The sequence below is a fragment of the Eschrichtius robustus genome, chromosome 11 (genome assembly GCF_028021215.1).
Source record: "Eschrichtius robustus isolate mEscRob2 chromosome 11, mEscRob2.pri, whole genome shotgun sequence".
NCBI lineage: Eukaryota > Metazoa > Chordata > Mammalia > Artiodactyla > Eschrichtiidae > Eschrichtius > Eschrichtius robustus.
This window is the reverse complement of record NC_090834.1, coordinates 36,902,883-36,925,146: the sequence shown is the minus strand read 5'-3', so window position 1 is coordinate 36,925,146 and position 22,264 is coordinate 36,902,883. Positions and strand designations below refer to the sequence as shown.

Sequence of the window (22,264 nt, the reverse complement as noted above, 5' to 3'; positions counted from 1 at the left end):
ACAATGTAATTTGCTAGCTATATCTTTCTTTGATAATATGCCTGTTTATTATGAGGAAAGTGCAATAATTTTGAGTAGGAACATAGTGGAGAAAAACATGTCTTGATATTTTGAGAAATTTTAAAGTGTTTCCTTTTGGTCCTTACAGAAAGTGTGGACTACGGGCCAGTGTTTGTGCAAGAACCAGATGATATAATTTTCCCGACTGATTCTGATGAAGAGAAACTAGCACTGAATTGTGAAGCTCGTGGCAACCCAGTTCCCAATTACAGGTAGAAATTCACTGTTAATCATTTTTCTTAAGTCTTAAAAATTCCTTTCAATGAGATTCTGACACTCCCAGGGAGTATTATAATGTCTCAAGTAATTTTTATGTATTTGTCTTCTGATTTTTCTTAAGATGGCTTCGAAATGGAACAGAAATAGATTTGGAAAGTGATTATCGCTACAGTTTGATAGATGGGGCCTTCATTATAAGCAATCCCAGTGAAGCAAAGGATTCTGGCCATTATCAGTGTTTGGCAGCCAACACGTTTGGAAGTATTCTTAGTAGAGAAGCTGTACTTCAGTTTGCCTGTGAGTAAAGTATTGCTCTTTGCACATATACATATATAGTGTGTGTGTGTGTATATATATACATATACATATATATATAAAACTTTAAAGTTTAGTGAGGCAATAGCTTATGACTTCAACTTTTAAAATCATGGTATAAACTGGTAATGATTAGAAGTATGAAAACAATGTGTTTCTTCCTGAGATATTTTCAAATTCCCTGAAATGTTTGCCCTCTTCACATAAATAGTAGTCTGGTGAGGTTAAAAATTCTGTTCATAAAAGCAGATAAAGTTTTAGAATTGAAATATCCTTTGAAATCTAGTAAGAAATAGATTTTTAATTTTTTCTGTCTGCCTTTAAAATATACACTTAACTGCTTTTATTCTTCTACTGTCTATTATAGTCACTATTTGCTATAGATTCTTCTGGGCATAAGATAGCACACACTAAAAATTCTGCTTGTAGTCAGGTTACCAAAGAAATGCCTCTGAAATGCTAATATCTCAGATTCTGATTATAACTTCCCTCCCAAGTGTCCCAGTTTTTTTATTAGAAAAAAGACACCACATGTAATCATTCATGTATACTAGAATATATACATTTTCTAAAATAGATCGTATATCTAATTAACTAAATGTAGAGATTTCTTAAAACTCTTGAAATCATTTCATTTATGATGGGGTCTTACACCAAATTAAGGATAGGCTACTGGGTGAGATCATTTCTTAGTAGGTAATCCTACTTGAATTAAATTCTTGAGGATTATAATCTCTAAGAAATAGAAGGGCCAGGGATCTTTGTGTTAATAATTCATATGTAACTATAATGGCTATGTAATTTGTCACAAAAAGATTTTTAAGTTAAAATTACACCCTGAAGAATGGAATAATTGATTTTTGTCTGTATAATCTTCATGTATTATGTCTAATTAACCCAGAACCCAGACACCCTATTAAAGGAGTGTGAAGGAGAAAAGGAAAGAATAAAGGAATGATAATGGATTCAATTTCGAGGACATCGAGCTAGATACTAAAAAAAATCAAAATATCTTTTAAAGTATAATTGGCTAAGGAGTTTAGATTTGTACTTTACATACACCAAATATACCAAGATAGAAGCCTAAGTATACTCCTTTTGTTTTTGAAAATATTATGTGGTGTATAACAGAACCTAAAACTTTTCAGTATGTACATTGAAAAAATCCTAATAAACCAAATAAACAACCCACCTAATTGCTCCTCTGTTTAATAGAGCAGTCTTTTCAAGACAGATACAGCAAATCCAGAAAACACGATATACTAGTATTAGTGGCTTATACCTTTCTCTTTGGTCTATACTCTCTAATACAAACAAGTACGCTAATTCTCAATAGCCTGTATATCAGTTGTTTTTCTCCCAAATCAACAGTGGTGGCAAAATATGCAATGTTTTCTGCATTATTCAGACCAGAAATCTATTTACTGAAAGATCCTAGATGTCTATATGATTGTGTCTTTCTAGATTTTTGCAAATACCTGTCACAGCTATCAAATAGTCAATCCCACCTACAGTGAGCAAGTTGGCACCAGCATTTACAGTTCAATGACTAGGCAAGGGAAGCTTTATCTCTCAATCAACCTACCTACCTACTTACTTATCTTATCTATTCCACATCAAGCTGTCCTGAATTTAATTTAGAGCAATATTTGCTTTATTTTTAACTTAAATGTATGGGTAGACAGACACATGCAATCATTGGTAGCGTCTTATTACTCTGCCTCTCCCCAACCCCACCCCACCTGACTCACTGCTGTGTTCTGGAGACCAGACATATGCATAAGAGCCTGTAAGATGCCTGGTTGAAGCAGTCAGTCACTTATATAAGGAAGGCCACTTCTGCCTCAAAATTGCTCCCCTAGATTCCATTATGTCTGCGTTGATGATATAAAAATTGTCTGTTAGGCTTAGTTTTATGTTTTGCCTGGTGATATTTGGGAAAAAAAATGCAAATACAGGTGATAGAGAAGATAGGATGAAGAAAATCAATTTGCTTTCTAGTATACCTGGGTGTGAGCATGGGTGCTAGGAGTCACCCATGCTCTAGGAATAGGATAGTTTTATGATTAGGGGGAGAAAATGAGGTAGGATGTTGGGGAGAAAGAAAAGTAGGGGCTTCTGAAAGGAAGTGAGAGCAAACAAATGTAAAGCAAGATTACAAACTTGGTGGCAACTTTCCTTTACATCATGATTTTCTATGACCAGCCTCAGAGATAGAGAATGAACTCACTGTTTGTTGTTGATAGAATGCTTAATGTCCAAAGGGCTTTTGTGGCTACAGGAACTCTGATTACTTTTTATACATTTTGAAGCTGAAATCATTAATTATTTATATCCATCAGCCACTATTTATGTAAAAACTTAAATATGTATTACATAACTAATATTTCAAAACAAGTATATTTAGTAAGTTTAGATAATTATTAAAACATATTAGATTAAGTTAAATATTTAAATCTAATACAAGTCTGTTAAATGTTTTGTGTCATATAATTAGACAAAATTACAAATTATCAAAATGATTACAAACTTATGAACTCGGTTTACAATTATTTTGTTATATAAATATTTTTACCTTTATATCTTAAGTTTATCATGTATTACACAATAATTTTATCAGCTATGGTTTTCTATATTGTGTAATGCAAAAAATCAAATAGAAAGGAGGATCATATTACCTAATCCAGAGTAGTTTCTGAGTTATCAACCAATTGAATTTGGGTTGCTCCTTTCAAAGTGAGACTGTTAACAGACTTGGCCTCTTTTATAATTTGAACATTATTTTTGTTATATCAATAATACTTTAAATAATAATACTTTAAATAATAATACTTTAAATCTATAGCTTTTGCATAGATTTTCACCTTTTGAAACATGACATATTTGCCTAAAATAATGTGATTTTAAGACTTAATTGGACAATGTTAAATAAACATTAAATGTGTCTTCCCTAATTATATTCATAGAAAAAAGTACTGATCTATATTTTATAAATAGGTACATATTTAAATGAAGAATCAAGATATTCATATATTAACAATTCCATACTTATTAAAAGTAATAACATTTAAACATATCCTACTAGAATTATCTTCCTTTTGTATGAAAATTATATATATTATACACACACATACATCATATTAAACTTTCCAATTTTGAGTATCATTAAACTTGCATGAGATTTTGCAGATTTACCTTATTCATATACATATATAAATTGTCACAATTTGACTTTTGGGAATTCCTGAATGTTAGCGTCTTTGTCCTCTTATTCACCAGAAATATGTTTTAAAATATTCTAGCTTTCCTCCAATAACATCTTGATCTTGTGCCCACCCCCCAAGTAGAGATTCAGCTACATTTTGTTGACCGTAAGGCATAATGTTTTTATAGAGACTAAAATCTAGGTGTTAGAGGTGCATATAAGATTGATCCAAATAAGTTCCGGTGCTGAGGAGAATGACATTATTGCCAAACCAGTTTAGTAAAAAAAGATTTTTAAAAACAAAAACTTTTTTAAGGTCTCAAGTTCATATAAGTAGTTTATATTTATTTAATGCTTACTTCTATGGCAGACAATGTTCTAAGTGTTTTAAAATATGTTAACTCATTTCATCTTCATAACCAACCTATGAAGTATTATGCTGTTAAATGTAAACACATTTTACAGATGACACCTCTTATTTAACTCTAATAGTACTCAGTCTTTTCCTTATATAAATATGTATTATATTCATTTTATGGCATACTCATTTTGATTTTAATTCCTTTCTCAAACAATAATTATATTGTAATCTTTCAAAAAAATCTTTTTATGTTTGCTTCATCAACCATCATTTTATAATCAATATATTAATACCTATGTGTAAAACAAAAATAAATACTGGGATAAAAAATAAGTATGTAATCATTCTGCATTTATTCTCATGGTTTAAATTAGTTAATAAATCACTTGCTTAATTTTCCTCATGGAAATTTAAGAGCTTAAGGCACATTAGGTCTCCTTCTAGATCTAGAATTTGGGGATTTATAGTACTTTTGGTATGTAATTATTTTTTTCTTATCATATTTTCTCTTTTATTATACCTTTTTCTCTTAATTTAAAAAATTTGTTAGACAATCTATAGTTAGGACCTGGAAAGCTACATTTTTCTAAATAATCTTGAGACAGGACATGGATGACTGTGGCTGTTATCAAAAGCTGAAACTATCATCATAGATCCTGGCTTTTGAAGAGAATGGTGATTAGGAAATGAGTGTTGGCACTTTTACCTGTTGATGTAGCAATAATAAAAGATATATCTAATGTATACTAAGTGTAAGTGTAAAACAAATTTAGTTTCTTTAAAGTTTTGTTCCTATTCACTTGTCACTCAACATATCAACAAGTGTATATTTATATAATAATTATTTTAATTTACTAATATATTTGATCTTAACCTCATTCCAAAGGTGATTTATTTGACTTGCCATGTAAAATCATATACCATAAAGGATAAATGTAAATTAGTAAATACAACACCAGGAAAAAAGTACATTTCATCATAAGAGGTCAAGATAATATAAGCCATATGTCTCATAATTATTATGGTCAAGACATAAATATTTCCTTGGGAATCCCAGTAGTCAGAGAAAAAGGAGAAATACAAACATTTAAAGGATGTTTGTTTGAGAAGAAAATTTTTTCTTGACATTTAATTCTCATAGAAATTTCTCATCTGAGGTTTTATATAGAGATTTTAACATCTCTACATCAACTCAATAGCACGTTTAATTAGCCTGACTTAAAACCAAACCAATTTTTAAAATGTAACTAGAATTTAATCATGAAGCTATTCACTTCGTTCATTTATAAATCTTTTTTTTTTTTAATTTTGATTTGAGCAGCTGATGGATTTGAGCAGCTGTTGCTCCTTTTAACCCACCTCTCCCATGTCTAAATATCTACCCACGAGGATCTTTCAATTTAAGTTCTCCCTAAATGAATATTTATAAACATGGCTCAGCTTAGTTAATGTTAATAATATACATTAGCATTAATAAATATATATCTCATAAGGGTGTAGTAAAAATTAATGAGGTGGAGAAGTCATGTCTGTGAACTGATTTTTAAGTTCAGAAAGAAAGACATAAATAAACACAAAGTTGGAGTATTATTGCTAGTGATGATTGTTACTGGTTATCAATAAGATTATTTTTGACAGAGTATATTTTACTCCTGTAGCTTATGTTCATCATGAGTATAATTTCCTCACCTAGTATAGTGATTTTTCTTCAGTGACAAGCAGGAATACACCATATAGAACTTTGTCACTGTATTAGCTTGTTACCATGCTGATGAGAATTTTGAATTGATAATGTGACACTACACACTTCTTAAACATCCTTCAGAAATCTAAGGCTCATAACAGTTTCTCCAAAGTTTGGATTTTTAGAAATAATTCATACCAGCAAGTCAAACATAAAATGAATCAAGAATAAAATCTCCTCATGCTGTCTCTTGCTTCAAAAATATCTTTATATGCCATCCAGTAAATTGATAGTTCATATCTAAATTCAAACATATTGCTTTTCAGGGCATTTAAGATGATGTAGCTCCAGAATATTGCATTAGTTTTCCTTGAAGCAGTTGATTAAAATAACCCCCTTAACTCTTTGAGAGATATATGATTTTTGTAGACTTTGTATTTAAGCAGTTTAATTTAACCTTTCATTTTCATATAGAACTCAAAAATTACTTCTCTAGTTTTTTCTTAACTTTTTCCCCTGAAGTAAAATTGACCCTAGACTTTAAAATCACATTTTACTAGCATTTAATATCTAATAAAATTATTTGAATAATTGCTAACTCTACGGTTTATTTGAAGCTTTATCCCATTAGTCTATGAGGTTTAGTTCATAATAAATTTATTAAATTATTTGAATATTAACCTGGATGAGTCACTCTGGCATGGATGATTTTACTAATTATAAAATTATCTGATTTTATTACAAGAGAAGTTATTAGTTTGTAACTTTGTCTTCTATAAACAAAGCAACATTGTTTTACTTTTATAACATCATTACTCAAAGAATACAGTTTAAGTTTTCCTTTAAAATGACAATTATTTTGATCATAGTAGATATGGTACCTGTGAGTATATGACCCCTTGACAAACTATAGTATGAATTCTTTGAGATCACAGAAAAAATTTTTAATTAAAAATAGTTTCACATCCTGCTGACTACACCACCCTCCCCTTACGGTGATCCATAGGCACTTCCCTGGGGGACCAGTGGTTGAGCCTTTGTCTTCCAATGCAGGGGGTGCAGGTTCGATCCCTGGTCAGGGAGCTAAGATCCCACATGCCTTGTGGCCAAAAAACCAAAACATAAAACAGAAGCAATATTGTAACAAATTCAATAAAGACTTTAAAAATGGTCCACACCAAAAAAAAAATCTAAAAATATTTAATTTTATGCTTTAAAGGAAAGTTATGAGTGAATCAAAGTGGAAATCTGTGGCCGATTGTTCTCAAATAATTAATTCTTAATTTTATTTAAAAATTTGCAAGAGTTGTGTTTATTAAAGTTCATCCAAACACATATTTTCATTATTTATGGAAATCATGAATAACTCTGGCCATATGTGAGAGATAACAGTGAAATGGCTTAACCTCGGGTACAAGAGCTTCTCTCAGTGATCTCAGTGCTCTGCTTCTAGTTTTTAGAAATTCAGAAAGGCAGTTCTTCACTCATGTTTTGTGAAGTAACCCAGAAAGACCAGGATCAGGGAGCGTATAAATCCTCTGACCCTTAATGCTCAAGCCCATTTACCTAATTCATTGTTCCCTAATCCTTAGCGGAGTGTCTTTAGAGATCTTTTCCCAGCACAAAAAATTCCAAGGCATAAAAGTACAATGGAATTTAAATCTCACTACTAGTGCCACTTTTACTTGATAAAATAGCAGTTCCATCTCAGGACATTATATAATCCTGATGAATAGAAAGATACTAATATACAACAAGAAGCATAAACAAAGGGGCAGATATGAGTCTTTTCTAAATTTATTTTACTCCAAAAAATCTTTTCTTGAGGGACAAGTCCAAGTGAATATGTATTACACAGTCTAAAGTTCTTGTAACCTGATTGCCATTTCCACACATTGCTACTCTTCTTGTGTAACAATAGATGGATGGATAGATACATAGACAAATAGAGATGTGGATGTATAGATGTGTATATGTATATGTGTGTATGTATATGTCTGTCTGTCTGTATGTACATAAATTTAATAACAGTAACACAAGAATAAGCAGCAATAGCTACTGAACACTTAAAAGTCAGGCAAACTGTTAAACGCATTTAATGCATCATCACCCTCTTTAATCTTCCTATCAACCTTATGAGGGAAGTTCTATTTTTGACCTAATTTATAAATGAAAAAAAAGTGAAGCTCAGGAATGTCAAGTTATTTTCCCAAAGTCACACAGCTAGTAAATAATAGAACAGCAACTCCAATTCATATCTAACTTCGAACGTCATACTTATAATCTACCTTGTTCTACCCTACACTGTACTTAACCATGCAGTTTTTGTTCAGCATATCTGTAGTTGTTTTATTCATAGAACATTTACTCAATCTCTACTCTCTTGGGCATTGTTCTAGAAGTCAAGGAGCCCATAATGAGTATCTCTCCTTGACCTACCAGAAAAATTGCCTACTTGGAACTCCTGCCCGCTTCTTCTACTCCTTAACATCTCCCTTCTCCACCCTACCCGAACCCCACTAAAATCCCTCTGTATTGTTTTCTGAAATGATATAAAACACAATTATGACCATATTGCCCCTGCATAAATCCCTGATGTTTTACCATAATTAAACAGAAGTTTGTAACTTACCCTTTAAGTGCATAAAGGGCAGAGAGAATCAGAGGGTTGCTCTGGAAATATGTATGCAGACAGCTCTGTAGGAAAAGTCAAATTAAGAAGTCATTTTGATAACCTAGGTAGAAAGGACTTGAAGGCCCTGATGTATTGGATATGATAGATATCTGTAGGAGGCTCCAGAATAAATGAGAATTTGCAAATGGCTGAATAAAAAGGGGTGGAAATGTAAAAAATATGGAGGAGTTAAAATATCAAAATTCTGAGCTTTGATCAATTCAATTGAGCAATACATAATGCTGTTACATAATGAAGTCACACAGAGAAGAGGAACAAGTTTCTGGAAGAATAAAGTGATTTCAGATGAGGTAGTTTTATTCTGATTTTCAGAAGAAAATACCCAACATTTAAAAATATTGGTTGACCCTCAGGAAAGGCAAGCAGGAACAGAACATATTGAGAGACTCAATGAAACCATAGGGATGGTTCATCAAGAGAAATTATATTAGGAAGAAAACAGGACTAAGGATTAACCTTTAGGATTATACACATTTCTCTGATAGAAAGATAGTGAAAGATAGAAAGAAAGGAGTTAGTGAAGAAGATAAGAAAAGAATGATCCGAGAGGTGCAGCAGAAACCAATAAAATAGAACTGATATTCAGAATTTTAAGGTACGAACTGTCATTCACGTCAAATGTTGTAACACTCAGAAAAGACCTTAGGACTTTGAGACTTTTAAAAATCAATTTTAGTAAAGATCGAGACAGAAATCAGAATTGAAGGCATTTAAGTACAGGATATTATAGTGGATTATGATTTTGACTGTAACAGTAACGAGGATGTTTAACAGAGTTTTGTTGACATGACATGATAGTGAAACATTGTGTTATTTGGTAGTAGAAAGAAGGGAGTCAGTGTAGAGGAAGATGCTGAAAATAAAGAGTGTCTAATTAGTGAAACGAATTTCTGCTTTCCAAGTAAGGTATAGGTTTCCTCTAGATTTTAATTTGCTTCTAGGGAAACATTATGCCACACAGAAGAACTCAATGTTGTAAATAGTATGTGGGACTAGAAAAAAACTTATTTTTTTTCAATAAAACACAACTATTATCTCAAGAGAAGTAGAAACTACTTTACTACCGCCATAACTTTGTAACACTCAGTGGAAGAATCACATGGTAGTTAGGTTTAACTGGTATTTTTCCCATTCCCAAAGAATGTAAAGAAGAGGAACTAAGAGGATAACCCCTAAGCAAGACCAAATAATTAGCTGTGTGCTGCTCAGAAGGGCTTCCGCACCTGTGAGTTCATGGTCCTGGTTTCTATATGAGCTTTCTGCAGTGTTTCTATGTCTTTTTTCGTTTTTGTTTTTAGTCAAAATTTAGTATTTTGGGAAAATTATGGAAACGCACATGGGTTTCTCATTATAAATCCTAACAGACCTACTTGCGTATCTGAAACAAGAGTTTTTTAAACTAAAAGCCTCTTCAACTTATTGCAATAAGGTATTGTTCAACTGTAAATGATACTGTATGATCTGTGTTGGATCTCATATTAAAATATGATAAGCATCTTCCACAACTTTGTTTAGGATATCCTCACACATTGGGCATTTAAGCTAGTCTGTAAGTTTGATAAGATTGTATCTCTGAGGTATGTTTATTGGGCTTACAGTCTAAGTTTAGACTTAAGTGGGATGAGGATGATTTTTCTATGCCAAGGTTATGTTCTGTCCATTCTGTGGGACTTAAGGGCCAAGCATGGAGTTTGTTGGGTCATGGGAATCACTTCATAAACCATTAAGCCTACCTCTATGGACATATATGTATGTATGTATTTATTGGCCTTTCTTTTAAATAATTTTTAAAATTTCATTTATTTTTGAATTTAAGGTACAATTGATGTATAATATTATATTAGTTTCAAGTGTACAACATGATTCAAAATTTGTATATGTTGTATACTTATTGGTCACCCCAATAAGTTTAGTTAACATCTGTCACCTTACATACTTGCAAAAAGCCTTTTTTTGTGTGATGAGAATCTTTAAGGTCTACTCTCTTAGCAACTTTCAAATATTCAATAAACTATTATTAGCTATAGTCACCATGCTGTACATTACATGCCCATGACTTATTTATTTTATAACTGGAAGTTTGTACCTTTTGACCCCCTTCACCCATTTCACCCACCCCTCACCTTCTGCCTTTGGCAACCACCAATCTGTTCTCTGTATCTGTGAGCTCAGTTTTTGTTTAAAATTCCATATATAAGTGGCATAATAAGCTATTTGTCTTTCCCTGTCTGACTTATTTCATTTAGCACAATGCCCTCAAAGTCCATCCATGTTGTCACAAATGGCAGGACTTCATTAAGTTTTATGGCTGAATAATATTCCATTATATATGTACATCATATTTTCTTTATTCATTCTTCCATCAGTGGACAGTTAGGTTGCTTCCAGGTCTTGGCTACTGTAAATAATGCTACAATGAACATAGGAGTGCAGATACCTTTTCAGGTTAGTGTTTTTATTTTCTTCACATAAATACTAGAAATGGAATTCCTGGATCATATGATAGTTCTATTTTGGTTTTATTGAGGGCATGTCACACTATTTTCCATAGTGACTACACCAATTTACATTCCCACCAGCATGGCATTAGTGTTTCCTTTTCTCCACATCCTTGCCAACACTTGTTAGTTCTTATCCTTTTGATAATAACCATTCTAACAGTTGGGAGGTGATATCTCATTGTGGTTTTGATTTGCATTTCTCTGAGGATTAGTGATCTTGAGCAACCTTTTATGTCTCTGTTGGCCATCTGTATGTCTTTGAGAAAATGTCTATTCAGATCTGTCCATTTTTCAATTGGATTGTTTGGGATTAATTTGCTATTGAGTTGTATGGGTTTGTGTATATTTTGAACATTAACCCCTTATCAGATATATGATTTGCAAATATTTTCCCTTATTCAGTAGGTTGCCTTTTCAGTTTGTTGATTGTTTCCTTTGCTGTGCAGAAGTTTTTTAGTTTGATGTAGTGTCACTCTTCATTTTTGCTTTTGTTGCATTTGCTTCTGGTATCAAATTCAAAAAATCATGGCCAAAACTGATGTCAAGGAGCATAGTGTCTATGTTTTCTTCTAGGATTTTTCATGGTGTCAGGTCTTATATTCAAATCTTTAATCCATTTGGAGTTAGTTGTTGTGAATGGTATATGATAGTGGTCCAGTTTCATTCTTTTGCAAGTAGCTGTCCAGTTTTCCCACCACCATTTATTGAAGATACTGTCCTTTCCCCATTGTATATTCTTGACTCCTTTGTCATAAATGAATTGACCATATACGTCTGGGTTCATTTCTGGACTCTCTCTTGTGTTCCATTGATCTATGTGTCTCTTTTTATGCTGACATTTTCATGTTTAGACAAAAAGTTACTATTCTTTATTATCTTCACTTTTCCTCCTACCCTCCTCCTACTAATATGATAAGCCTGCACTTCTTCTTAAAACATTTAAAGTCTTCCCATCCATTCTAGAATAAAATGCAAACTCCTACAAATGACTACAAGGCCATTTATTATTTAGATTCTGCCTGCTTTTCCAGCTTTCTTTCTGATTCTCAGGCTATACTAAACTATATACAGTGTTCAAAACATTTTATTCTTGTTCATGATATCATATTTTTACTTGTGATATTCACCCTGACTGCTGAGCTATTGTTCAGTCACCTCTCTCTCTCTCACATATGTTCCTTCCTGTATTTGTTTCTTGATACATTGCATGGCAACTATTTCTGGCAATCATCTTTGGTTCCCAAAAGCCATTCCAAACTTAAGCATACCATTGATTCTACAGGGCTGTGAATTCATTGAGGGCAGATTTCATGCCTTATTCATTTTTTAAAATTAATACCCAACTACTAACATGCAATTTCATAGTCAACACTCAGAGAATGTTTGTCAAATGAGTAAGGGAATGAATGAACACCCTCCAGCACCACAGTGGCCACTACCCTCAAAAAGAATCCCCTTCTGAGACTATAAGAAGAATTATTTCTTAGGAGATACATACACATTTTCCCTAACATTGCAATAGAGAATCAAAACAAATAAGACAGTTTATGCAGAAACATTTTATAAATTATAAAGGCCTAGATAGATTGTAGTTAGTGAGATTATTACTAAATTTAAAATGTATATTAATACCTATAAGGGTATTAAGGGATATAATTGATATTAATATCAAAACAGATACTGATACTCATTTTAAAATTAGTAATATCTTTATATACTATTTTGCTTACTATTGATATTATATTTCATATTTTAATAGATATCTAAGGCAAACTAAAGTATCTCAGAGAGATATTGAAAAGTTGCCCTTTTTAATGTAACTTTACATATGTCCCTGACTGCAGACAGAAGAAAATTCTGACTTTCTTTTCTAAACATGATTCTAGAATTCTAGCAACATTTCTCTACTGATCCTGGTAGCAAAGAAAGTTTTCTAATTATTTCATAGCCTCATTGGGTTGCAAACATAGTCAAGAATATAGTGAAAGAATTTGTCAACCTAAGCAACAAACCTTGCTCTTAAGTTCTTTGAGAATGCATGTGCAGATGTTACTCTATTTCAGTTGTCAACACATAAGGTGTCTACCCGGTGCCACTGCTATTACTCATGTCAAAAGATCTAGAAATAGTAGTTTACTTTTTCAGTCAGTTTTGAAAAATCTTGTTTTTCAGCCCACCATAAGAAAAAAGTGCTTACCTACCAACTCTTAATACGTAGGTGAGTTTAAAGAATTATCTTCCTTAAATAGTTCACAGGAAATTAAATTGCATTTTAAAAGAATCACATCTGTCACATTACATCATTTCTTGTATAGAATACTCTGTGGCAGTGTTTTCTTCATTTAATTTTGTGAATTTTGTATTTTAGTGATTTTTTCCAAAAGTTACTTCTTAAAATATTCTCTAAATATTTTTGATCTTAGTGGATTCACCCACTTTCAGAGATTAAAAAAATCAAGGCTGTATTTGCTCAAAAAATAAATAATATAATGAAAATAACTGTATTTACAAATTTGAACAATTTACTTTAAATGTTAGACATTTGTATAGTATTTACATTGATATTTAATTATATAAACATTAATAGCATTTAATGACAATGCTAATAATAATAATAGCTAAGATTTATTGATTATTCAATCACAAACAAAAATCCCGTAAGTTAGGCATTATCCACATTTAAACGTATTGAACATTAGGAAACTGAAGGAGGTAATTCACTTGACATAGTTAATAAGAGATGAAACTGAAATTCAAGTCTTGTTTTATCTGACTATAGAACCAGATCCTTTAATAAAATAAAAGGAATAATAATCCCCTAATGTTTGTAGAGTTTTGTATGTGATATCACATTGAATCACCTGAACAATACTGAGGTTATGCTGGGTGGTCTCATGACCTCTAATTTTGAGATCAGAAAATTGAAATGATAAAGGTCATATATCCTACTTGTGGCCATACAGCCCAGATTAAAAATGAGCTTCATACATGTGATACAACCATGTACTTAGGCACATTCATATCATCTTTGCTTTTAATTTATACTGCAGTGTTTTCACACAAGACCACTCCTTGGTTTATTCTATCCTAGGAGCTTATTTATTCACACTGATTATTCCAAAACAATGCCACACAGAGAACATGAACACCAACTGCTTTTACTATAATGTTATTGTTTCAATAAATCAAGTGATGTATAATTTCATATTATATTGAGGACTTCATGTTGGTTTTTATTAATGTCCAGGTGAAACTCAAAACAGCCCTAATTATAAGAGAGGTAAAAAAATTGTATTCACTCAGTTCTACTATCAATATCATCAGGTCACATTTGATCAGAAGATACATGGAGACCATGGAGATTTCAGTAATGTGGTCTAGGGCTTATCTTCCAAAATAAGCCTAATTCAGCTTGCTGCAATTGTATGTACCTTAGAAGGCCTAGCCTTAGAAATTTAGGATATACAGATATTCTACTTTAGTTCAAACTGTTTTCTAGCACCTGAAGTTTATAGCTACTGCTACTAGACCTAAAGTAAAATCAGTTGAATAACTAGCAATACAAAGATGTATTTTTCTACTTTCAAAATTAGTTTTAGATGCAAGCTTTAACTGCAGTCGAAATTTTATGATTTGAGTTTTCATATTTTAGAAGTACTAGTAATATAAAATCTATAACATAATTTAGTTACATACAATGCATTTTCCCTAACATAATCTGGATGGCACTGTAAATATGGATAAGGCTAAATGAGTATTTAAATATAAAGCATAAAAATTAACTGTCAACCTAATCTTGTTTACCTTTACAACCCTGACACTTCTTCATCATTTTGAATAATGAGATTTTCTTTGATGTTGCCAAATATATTTCAGCATAAATAGCTCAGGACAAATAAAATATTTCAATCCATACATTTTTTACATGGTCTTGTTGAACTAGAAGTACTTGTCCTTGCCCAGGGTCCATTGAAACTCCTCTGCCACAAAATGATATCCTTCATCTTTGCTTATAACAGATGTTATTTTTTCCCCCTGGCCTCTGCCATGGAGACAAATTATCATCTCTCTATAAAACTACAAAACAGAATTGCTTTTCCTTATTCATAGATTATGCAGACTTTGTAGGCATATCTCATTCTGAAAATTTACAACCTTGCACAAGGAGAAAAAAAAGAACAAAAATGCTCATGTACATTTTAACACAACCCTGTTCTAAATTTTAACTTTCCTAATTATCTTTCTTTTAAAATGAAATTTAAAATATATTTCATTATTTAGTTTAGAAAATAATTACTGATTAATTATTAATCATATATAACTAGTAAATGAGTCACTAGTAAATGGCAGTGACAGAAAAAACACAGGGACAGACAGATGATTCAAATCCTTTAAAACGATTTTAGAGAAAAGCAGCTCAATGGACATTCTACTCTTACACAAATATAATAGCTCATTAGAGAAATTTTCACCCTCTAAGACCTCATTTAGCAAATGAGCTGGTTTTTCTCAATAGCATAATAAAGGCATGTAACCTGGTGATTCAATTTACCTTAATGGTGATGAATGCTAAATGTTGATGTGCAGATATGTGTGTTTGGTTAAGAAGTGGTTTTGCTTACACTAAAAAGACTGAATACTCCTCAAGGCCATAAACTTGTACTACTTTATTATAAAGTATTAATCATAATAAAAATTAGCAATCAACATTAGCATAAGAAAGACAATTGAGGGTTAGGTTAGCTGGGGGCCCTTTGCTGTGTTTGAGATGTATCTATCCTTTTATGACTGCTCTCCTGGTAAAGGATAAGGTATAAAGTATGTTAGTTGTTTTTTCTTTCATCAGAGTGGAGCCTTATACAACGAGAGAGATGGGATAAAGCAGCTTCTTTGCTCTGCTTAGAAGGACTGTCAGTGAGTGCAGTTACAGGGTTGGAAGTGGAGAAACTGACTAGTAGAGTCATGGAAAACAAGGAGGAGAGATTTTCAAGGGTTTGTTAACCACATCAAATTCCATTGAGTTATTTGCAGGTAAAATGGGCAAAGTAACTGCATCTGTCAATTAAGAGAACACTGTTGAATATAAGGACAGTACTCCCATTAGAGGAGTGAGGTAGAAGTTAGTATATGGGATGTCAAGAAGTGAGCATATGGTAAGAAACTGGACACAAACATTTGCTTCTTTAAAAGTTAGGCAGTGGATGGATAGTGGAATTTATAATGATAAGAGGGTCAGAAGGCACACATAGTAAATCCTATATTCTACTGAAAAAAAAATTTTGAAATGGCTTTTATTCCTCAACAGTAAAATGCACGGGTGTTCTTCTAGCTTCATCTTTCTCTTCCTTTTACATCCACCTAATTTTAACAACATCAAAGTCTCCTGACCATATCTAAATTGAGCATTTATTCCTGAAATAGGCTTTCAGTGTCAGTACTGTGCAGAGGATAGGTCCTTCTTCGAATTATACTCATATGCCAATGCCAAAATTTACAAACAATTCATCTTCATCCCATTTGAGGCTTACTAAAATATCCCTGATAGCTCAAAATTTTATCTTTGTGGAGATCCACAGTAGAAATGCTGGCTGTGATTTTATTTACCAACTGCCTGACAATGTCACTTACAGCCCTACCCTCACATTTCTTTTGATTTGATGCTCAGATAGCTTAACAGCACTTAATCCCTAGATTAGCATTTCACCTATATGTGCCTCATTAGTTGGAGAGAATTTACTTTTACATAACACATTCTTTAAAGTCATTCCTCCCTACCTCATTTCTTATTCAGTCTCTGTTTTCTTTGTTCTGTCCCTATTTTGTCCCTATTCTGTCCCTGTCCTGTTTTTCGCTATGTGTAGGTATTCCCAAGTTTTGGGCAACTTCATCTCTATCTTTTTCAATCTCTCTCTCTCTCTCTCCCCCATCTCCATAAACTACCTCAGACACTGTCTCTTTTTCAACTATTTTCCTTATGCAGGATAAATTCATATCTCCTAAATCCATGTCTTTATTTCTGACTTTATTTCTAATATCTAGTACAACATCACTTATTGAATATCTCATTCAGCATCATAATTCTAATTCACCTTCTTTTCTATAAAAATCTTCTAGGCTATGAATTTCTCCACTGTAAATTGTACCAATGATGCCAAATTAGAAAACTTGAGACCATCTCTGATTGCCCCTCCTCGTTATCCTTTATCCCCATATCCAATCAATTTCCAAGTAACTTTCACACATTGATCATTTTCTTACCAAAGTGCAGCCACCGTAGTTGAAGTCTTTAATGTACTTTTTACCTGGATATTGTGGTAGCTTCCTGATTCGTTTTGTCATCTCCATCCTCTCAAATCATCCCTTGTGTTCCTACCTCAATTCTTATCAAGACTCCCCTCTTCTGCTACCATCAATGTTCCACTGAGTACTAAAATAAAAATTAAAAACCACCACATCTGGACTCAAGCCATCTTTCCAGACACCTACTCTCCCACTTTTGATACATATTTGTTATTTTACTGCAGGGAATCTGTAATATCCATTCTTCTCTTTGCTTCATACAGTTATGCTGACCTGGAGTGCCTTCTTATTTCTTGATTATTGACATCTCAACTCTCCTTCAAATTACAAACTACATGTTATGTTTTCCATAAAGTTTTTCCTGATTCTTCCCAGAGTGCAGTGACCTCTCTACAATGACAGATTCTTTGTACTCTGTTTATGTGACTTGAAGTCCAAAAATCTGGGTTCAAATACAAACTCCTAGCAGAAAAACTTGGGGCAAGTTACAGATTGTTTTCTCATGTGTAAAATAGGAAAAAAAAAACACAGACTAGGGTTTTGATGTCACAAAGCCACTTGCCTCATTAGGGTCTTGTTATCTTTTTTGCTTAGAATGCTCATTCTCTGGATCTTCCCAAATCTCCCTCTTTCTCAGCTCTGATGATATTTTCCTCAACGAAGCTTACTCTGAACTCTGTAACTGATTAATTTTAAAAATGTACTTATTTTCCATTATGACATTAGTGTGTCTTTGCCTCGAAGTTTCCGGAACCGCATATCACATCAGTATGTTAGCAAACTAATGAAAAAAGGCAATAGAATCTCTTCTGTGTTTATTATATAATGATTCACATGGGAAAGTGTACACTCTTCTCTTGAAGCAGTTTCATACACCACAATTATTGTTTGTCTCCACTGAGACATAAATGCTTCAAATATTGTGAGAATATATGTGAATCCTTAAGAATAAACACCATCATTGGCATAAAATAAACATGCATTAAGTTAATAGGAGAATACCAGTTACAAGTGGAATCAGCTTCCTCTATCTTGGTTTATACAGCAAATCTTAGTAAAATCAATTTTGTGCCAGGTATTGCAGTAGACCTCCTTCCATCTCTTTATTGGTCTTCAAATGTCCCTTTTACTTTTATACCCTCTCTGTACTCTCCTCACCTCTGTCCTTCAGTAGTATATTATACCTTGCTGTATTGTTGCAATTTTCATATGGACTATTATATATTTTTGCTATAAGAATATGAATACCTAAAAGTTTGAGACAAAATCTTTGAAACCTTAAGAATAAAAACTGTCACTAGGACATAATAAACATACACTAGATTAACAAAAAAATGCAAGGTACTAGAAGAAGAATTCAAATAACCTCTCTATATATTGAAGAAGTGAAAATTATAGTAATATTGCCTCTAAACAAATTATTTCATTTTACCAGGAGAAAATTTTTATGACTTAGAGGTTTATAATTATAACCATATCTATATATCAAAATGAATATAATCTGATATAAAATATTTGAGAAATGATGTGTAAATATAATTTCATATAAGGAATTGAGAAAATATGTATTTTAAGTAATCTGAATAATCATTTACAATGAAGCAGGAATATCAGAATCTTTAGATAAAACTAGCTAAGATAAATTATATTTATCACATAATTACCAAAATCTTTCCTTCTAAAATACAAAATAATAATTGTTATTTGCCTAAGCCACCTGCAAGTCTTTTACAGCCCATTAATTAACAGCAATGTGTGATTTGTTTAGTTTATTGCATTTTCCACAACTCATTAAATCTGGGTTTATATGCAGTTGTAGCTTGCTTTGGTTTCACTTGTTTTAGTTATTTTTTGATGATTTAAGACAATAGCCATATGGATTCAAGTTTTGATGTTTTTTTCCTGCACCATACCATAGTGGAACTATTATTGTTCTTATTTATATATTTATTAAAATGCAATAGTTTTTCTTGAGAATTTGCTACTGGTTTTCACTTTCACATTAAAGTGTCATAGTTCAGTAGTTTCACACATTAGCAGCATCTAAGAATATGTGAGGGTGGACATTCTAGCTTCGGGAATGTTTTGACAATATAATTTTTATTAAAAAGCAACGTGATCTCACAGACTATTTGGGTGGTTTCCAAGTGTCTTGTTATTAGTGGTCTTGCTCTGAAGTGCACTTCTGAGGATAGAAAACCAATAAACTGTTCTTTTTTCAGGAACTCAAAGAATTTAGGGACTTGCACAGCTCAACAATTTCCTTTGCACATTTTGTAAGGGTAGTGGTTCCTTCTCCTGGGTTATTAGTATTTGCTCCATTTAAAGTAAAATCTTATCATTTATTAATTACCTACATTGTGCCTGGCACGTTATTAGGTGCTTTACATATATAATTTTAATTGTCAGTATGACTCTGCAAGAAAGATATTTTTATTATATAGATAATTTGCTACTGAGAAAATTGAGGCTCAAAGAAGTCTAGGTTGTTTTCCATGGTGTTTAAAGTCTTCTCCAAACTCAGGGTACCTGTCATCCTGGTGGATTTAAGTTTCTTGGACACTTGGCCCTGATACATACATCTTGTGCCTCCTAACCACTCAATACCACCATCAGAGCTGAAGTTCAGGAGCTAGTACTAAAATGAGTCAATTTTCTATTTTTCTGTGAATCAGAATCAGGACTTTTAGTTTGCTGCCATGGTCATTTGTAGGGGGTCTTACCAGTTGGATTCAGCCCATGGGTACTAAGGCCAGGTTGTATTTCAGCTGCTTGGGCTCCCCTCCACTGTGGGCATGTCTCTTCCCCCAGTGGCACATGGTCGTGCAGCATTTATCAGCCCCCACCACAGCTTCCTGTAGCATCTGTGTAAAGGAATATGGTTGCTTGGCGGGACAGAAATTCACAGATCACTGGGAATTGTGCAGATATTTGGGGGCTTTTACAACTTTACTTGGGTAAAAACCACATAAGGCAATGCAATTGCCACATGGAACATATTGAAGAGGGCTCCAATCCCAAAGGTCATACAGATATTTAGAAGTAAACCTGGGATTCCACCCCTGATCTGGGTGACTCCAAAGCTTGTGTCCTTTCAACTAATTCTCTCTTCTAAAAAAAATTCAGTACGCATCTTACATCTTGCAGTCAGGATCACCATTTTCTAAATCCAAGAGATATAAAAAGAGACTGCTCTCTTGTCTTTCCCACCCTTAATACACTTTTGCTTTTAGCATGGTGAGGAAGCAGCATAAGGGTGGGGTTTTAAATAAACATGCATTTATTGAGCACCAACTATGCGCCAGCATCATACTGGTTGCTGTTATGGAGAACTGGTGTATTGGTTTTCTTTTGCTGCTGTTACAAATGACCACAAATTTAGTGGCTTAAATAGCACACATTCATTATCTTTCATTTCTGTAGGATAGTCCAACATGGGTCTCAGTGAGCTAAAATCAAGTGCTGGCAGGGCTGCATTCCTTTCTGGGAGACCTAAGGAACAATCAGTTACCTTGCTTGTTCCAGTTTCTAGAGGCTACATAAATTTCTTATCTTGTGACCCCTTTCCTCCCCTTTCAAAGCCAGCTGCACAGCATCTCTCTGACTGCTTGGGGCATCACCTCTGAATCTCTGCTTCTGCCTCCCTTCTCTACTTATCAGATCACTTTTGATTACATTGCGCCCACGTGGATAACCTAGGAGACTCTCCTTATTTTACGGTCAGCTGATTAGCAACCTAATTACATGTACAACTTTAATTCCCTTTTCCATGTAACCTAACATATTCACAAATTTCAGGGTTCACATAAAGATAAATTTGGGGGAATATTATTCTGCCTACCACATGGAGAAAGAGGAAAGCACCCAAGATACACCAGACATGGTACACAAGAGATAACACTCAAGAATTGTACATGAAGCAGAGAACAAAGCATCGTGTAAGAAGTCATAGCTAAAGTCAACAGTTAGTGAAAATTTATTATATACCAGGCACTCTGCTCAGTGCTTTTTATACAGTGGTTGTTTAGCTTTACAAAGCAACTTTTAAAGGTAAGAAATACTGATCCTATTTTGATAAAGATAAACAGACTTAGCTTGCCCAGGTTCTCCCAGATAATAAGTATCGAAATGGGATTTAAATTTAGGTTTCTAATTTCAAAGTCTGTGCTCCAATTTATAGAATATTCATATCATGCAGCAGGATTTATAGCAAGATGATTCCAAGTCAATGCACAGTGCTGAAAAATGCACTTAATATGTAGTTTGCAGAAAAACGGTGAAGGCCAGCTAAAAAGGATGAAGAGAAAGTAGTCATCACAGGAAGTGATAAGTGGCACAGTATGAGGTGGAGAAGGAGATCGATTGTCCTGGGGCATGTGATTGTTTGAGCTGGGGAGCCAGGGAGATAAATATTCATAGGACAAACAAGGGGGACTTTGGCTGTTCTGAAATCTCTTGAGCACACACTTGAACTGATAAACAAGAGGGGACACTTTTAGCTCTTAAATAAGTGAGAAACATGATGAGATCATGTTTTAGGGACATTAGTTTGAACAATACGAAGGATGATCAGGAAAGAAGAGCAGAGTAAAACTAGAGTTAAAAATGCCAACAAGCGGTTGTGGTGATTTCAACACTAAATGACATGGGACTTTCAGAGCAATGGTCCAGTGACCAATAATCACCCTACAACAACCTCTTTATTGAGCACGACTTAATTTATCTACACAACATCTCAAACTTAATATTTTGGAAACTTATTTTGAAAACTCTTATTTTATCTGATAAAACATCGTTTCAAGGAAATTTAAGAGGTTAATTTTCTCCATAATTTTCTCTAGGTTTAGGCCTTTAAATGTTTACAAAGTATTTCCACATACATTTTCATATCTGGGCCTGTGAATTCAATGAAGCACAGAGTGTC

The 22,264-nt window shown here is 33.1% G+C and overlaps 1 protein-coding gene across 1 annotated transcript in view; it reads left to right on the top strand.

Annotated features, from left to right (window-relative positions):
• Positions 1-22,264, top strand: part of CNTN5 (contactin 5) — a 1,372,019-nt gene that overhangs the window by 881,576 nt on the left and 468,179 nt on the right. The window contains exons 5-6 of the mRNA XM_068554615.1: positions 149-272; positions 401-576. Coding sequence (XP_068410716.1) covers positions 149-272; positions 401-576 — 300 coding nt within the window. The remainder of the gene's footprint in view (positions 1-148; positions 273-400; positions 577-22,264) is intronic.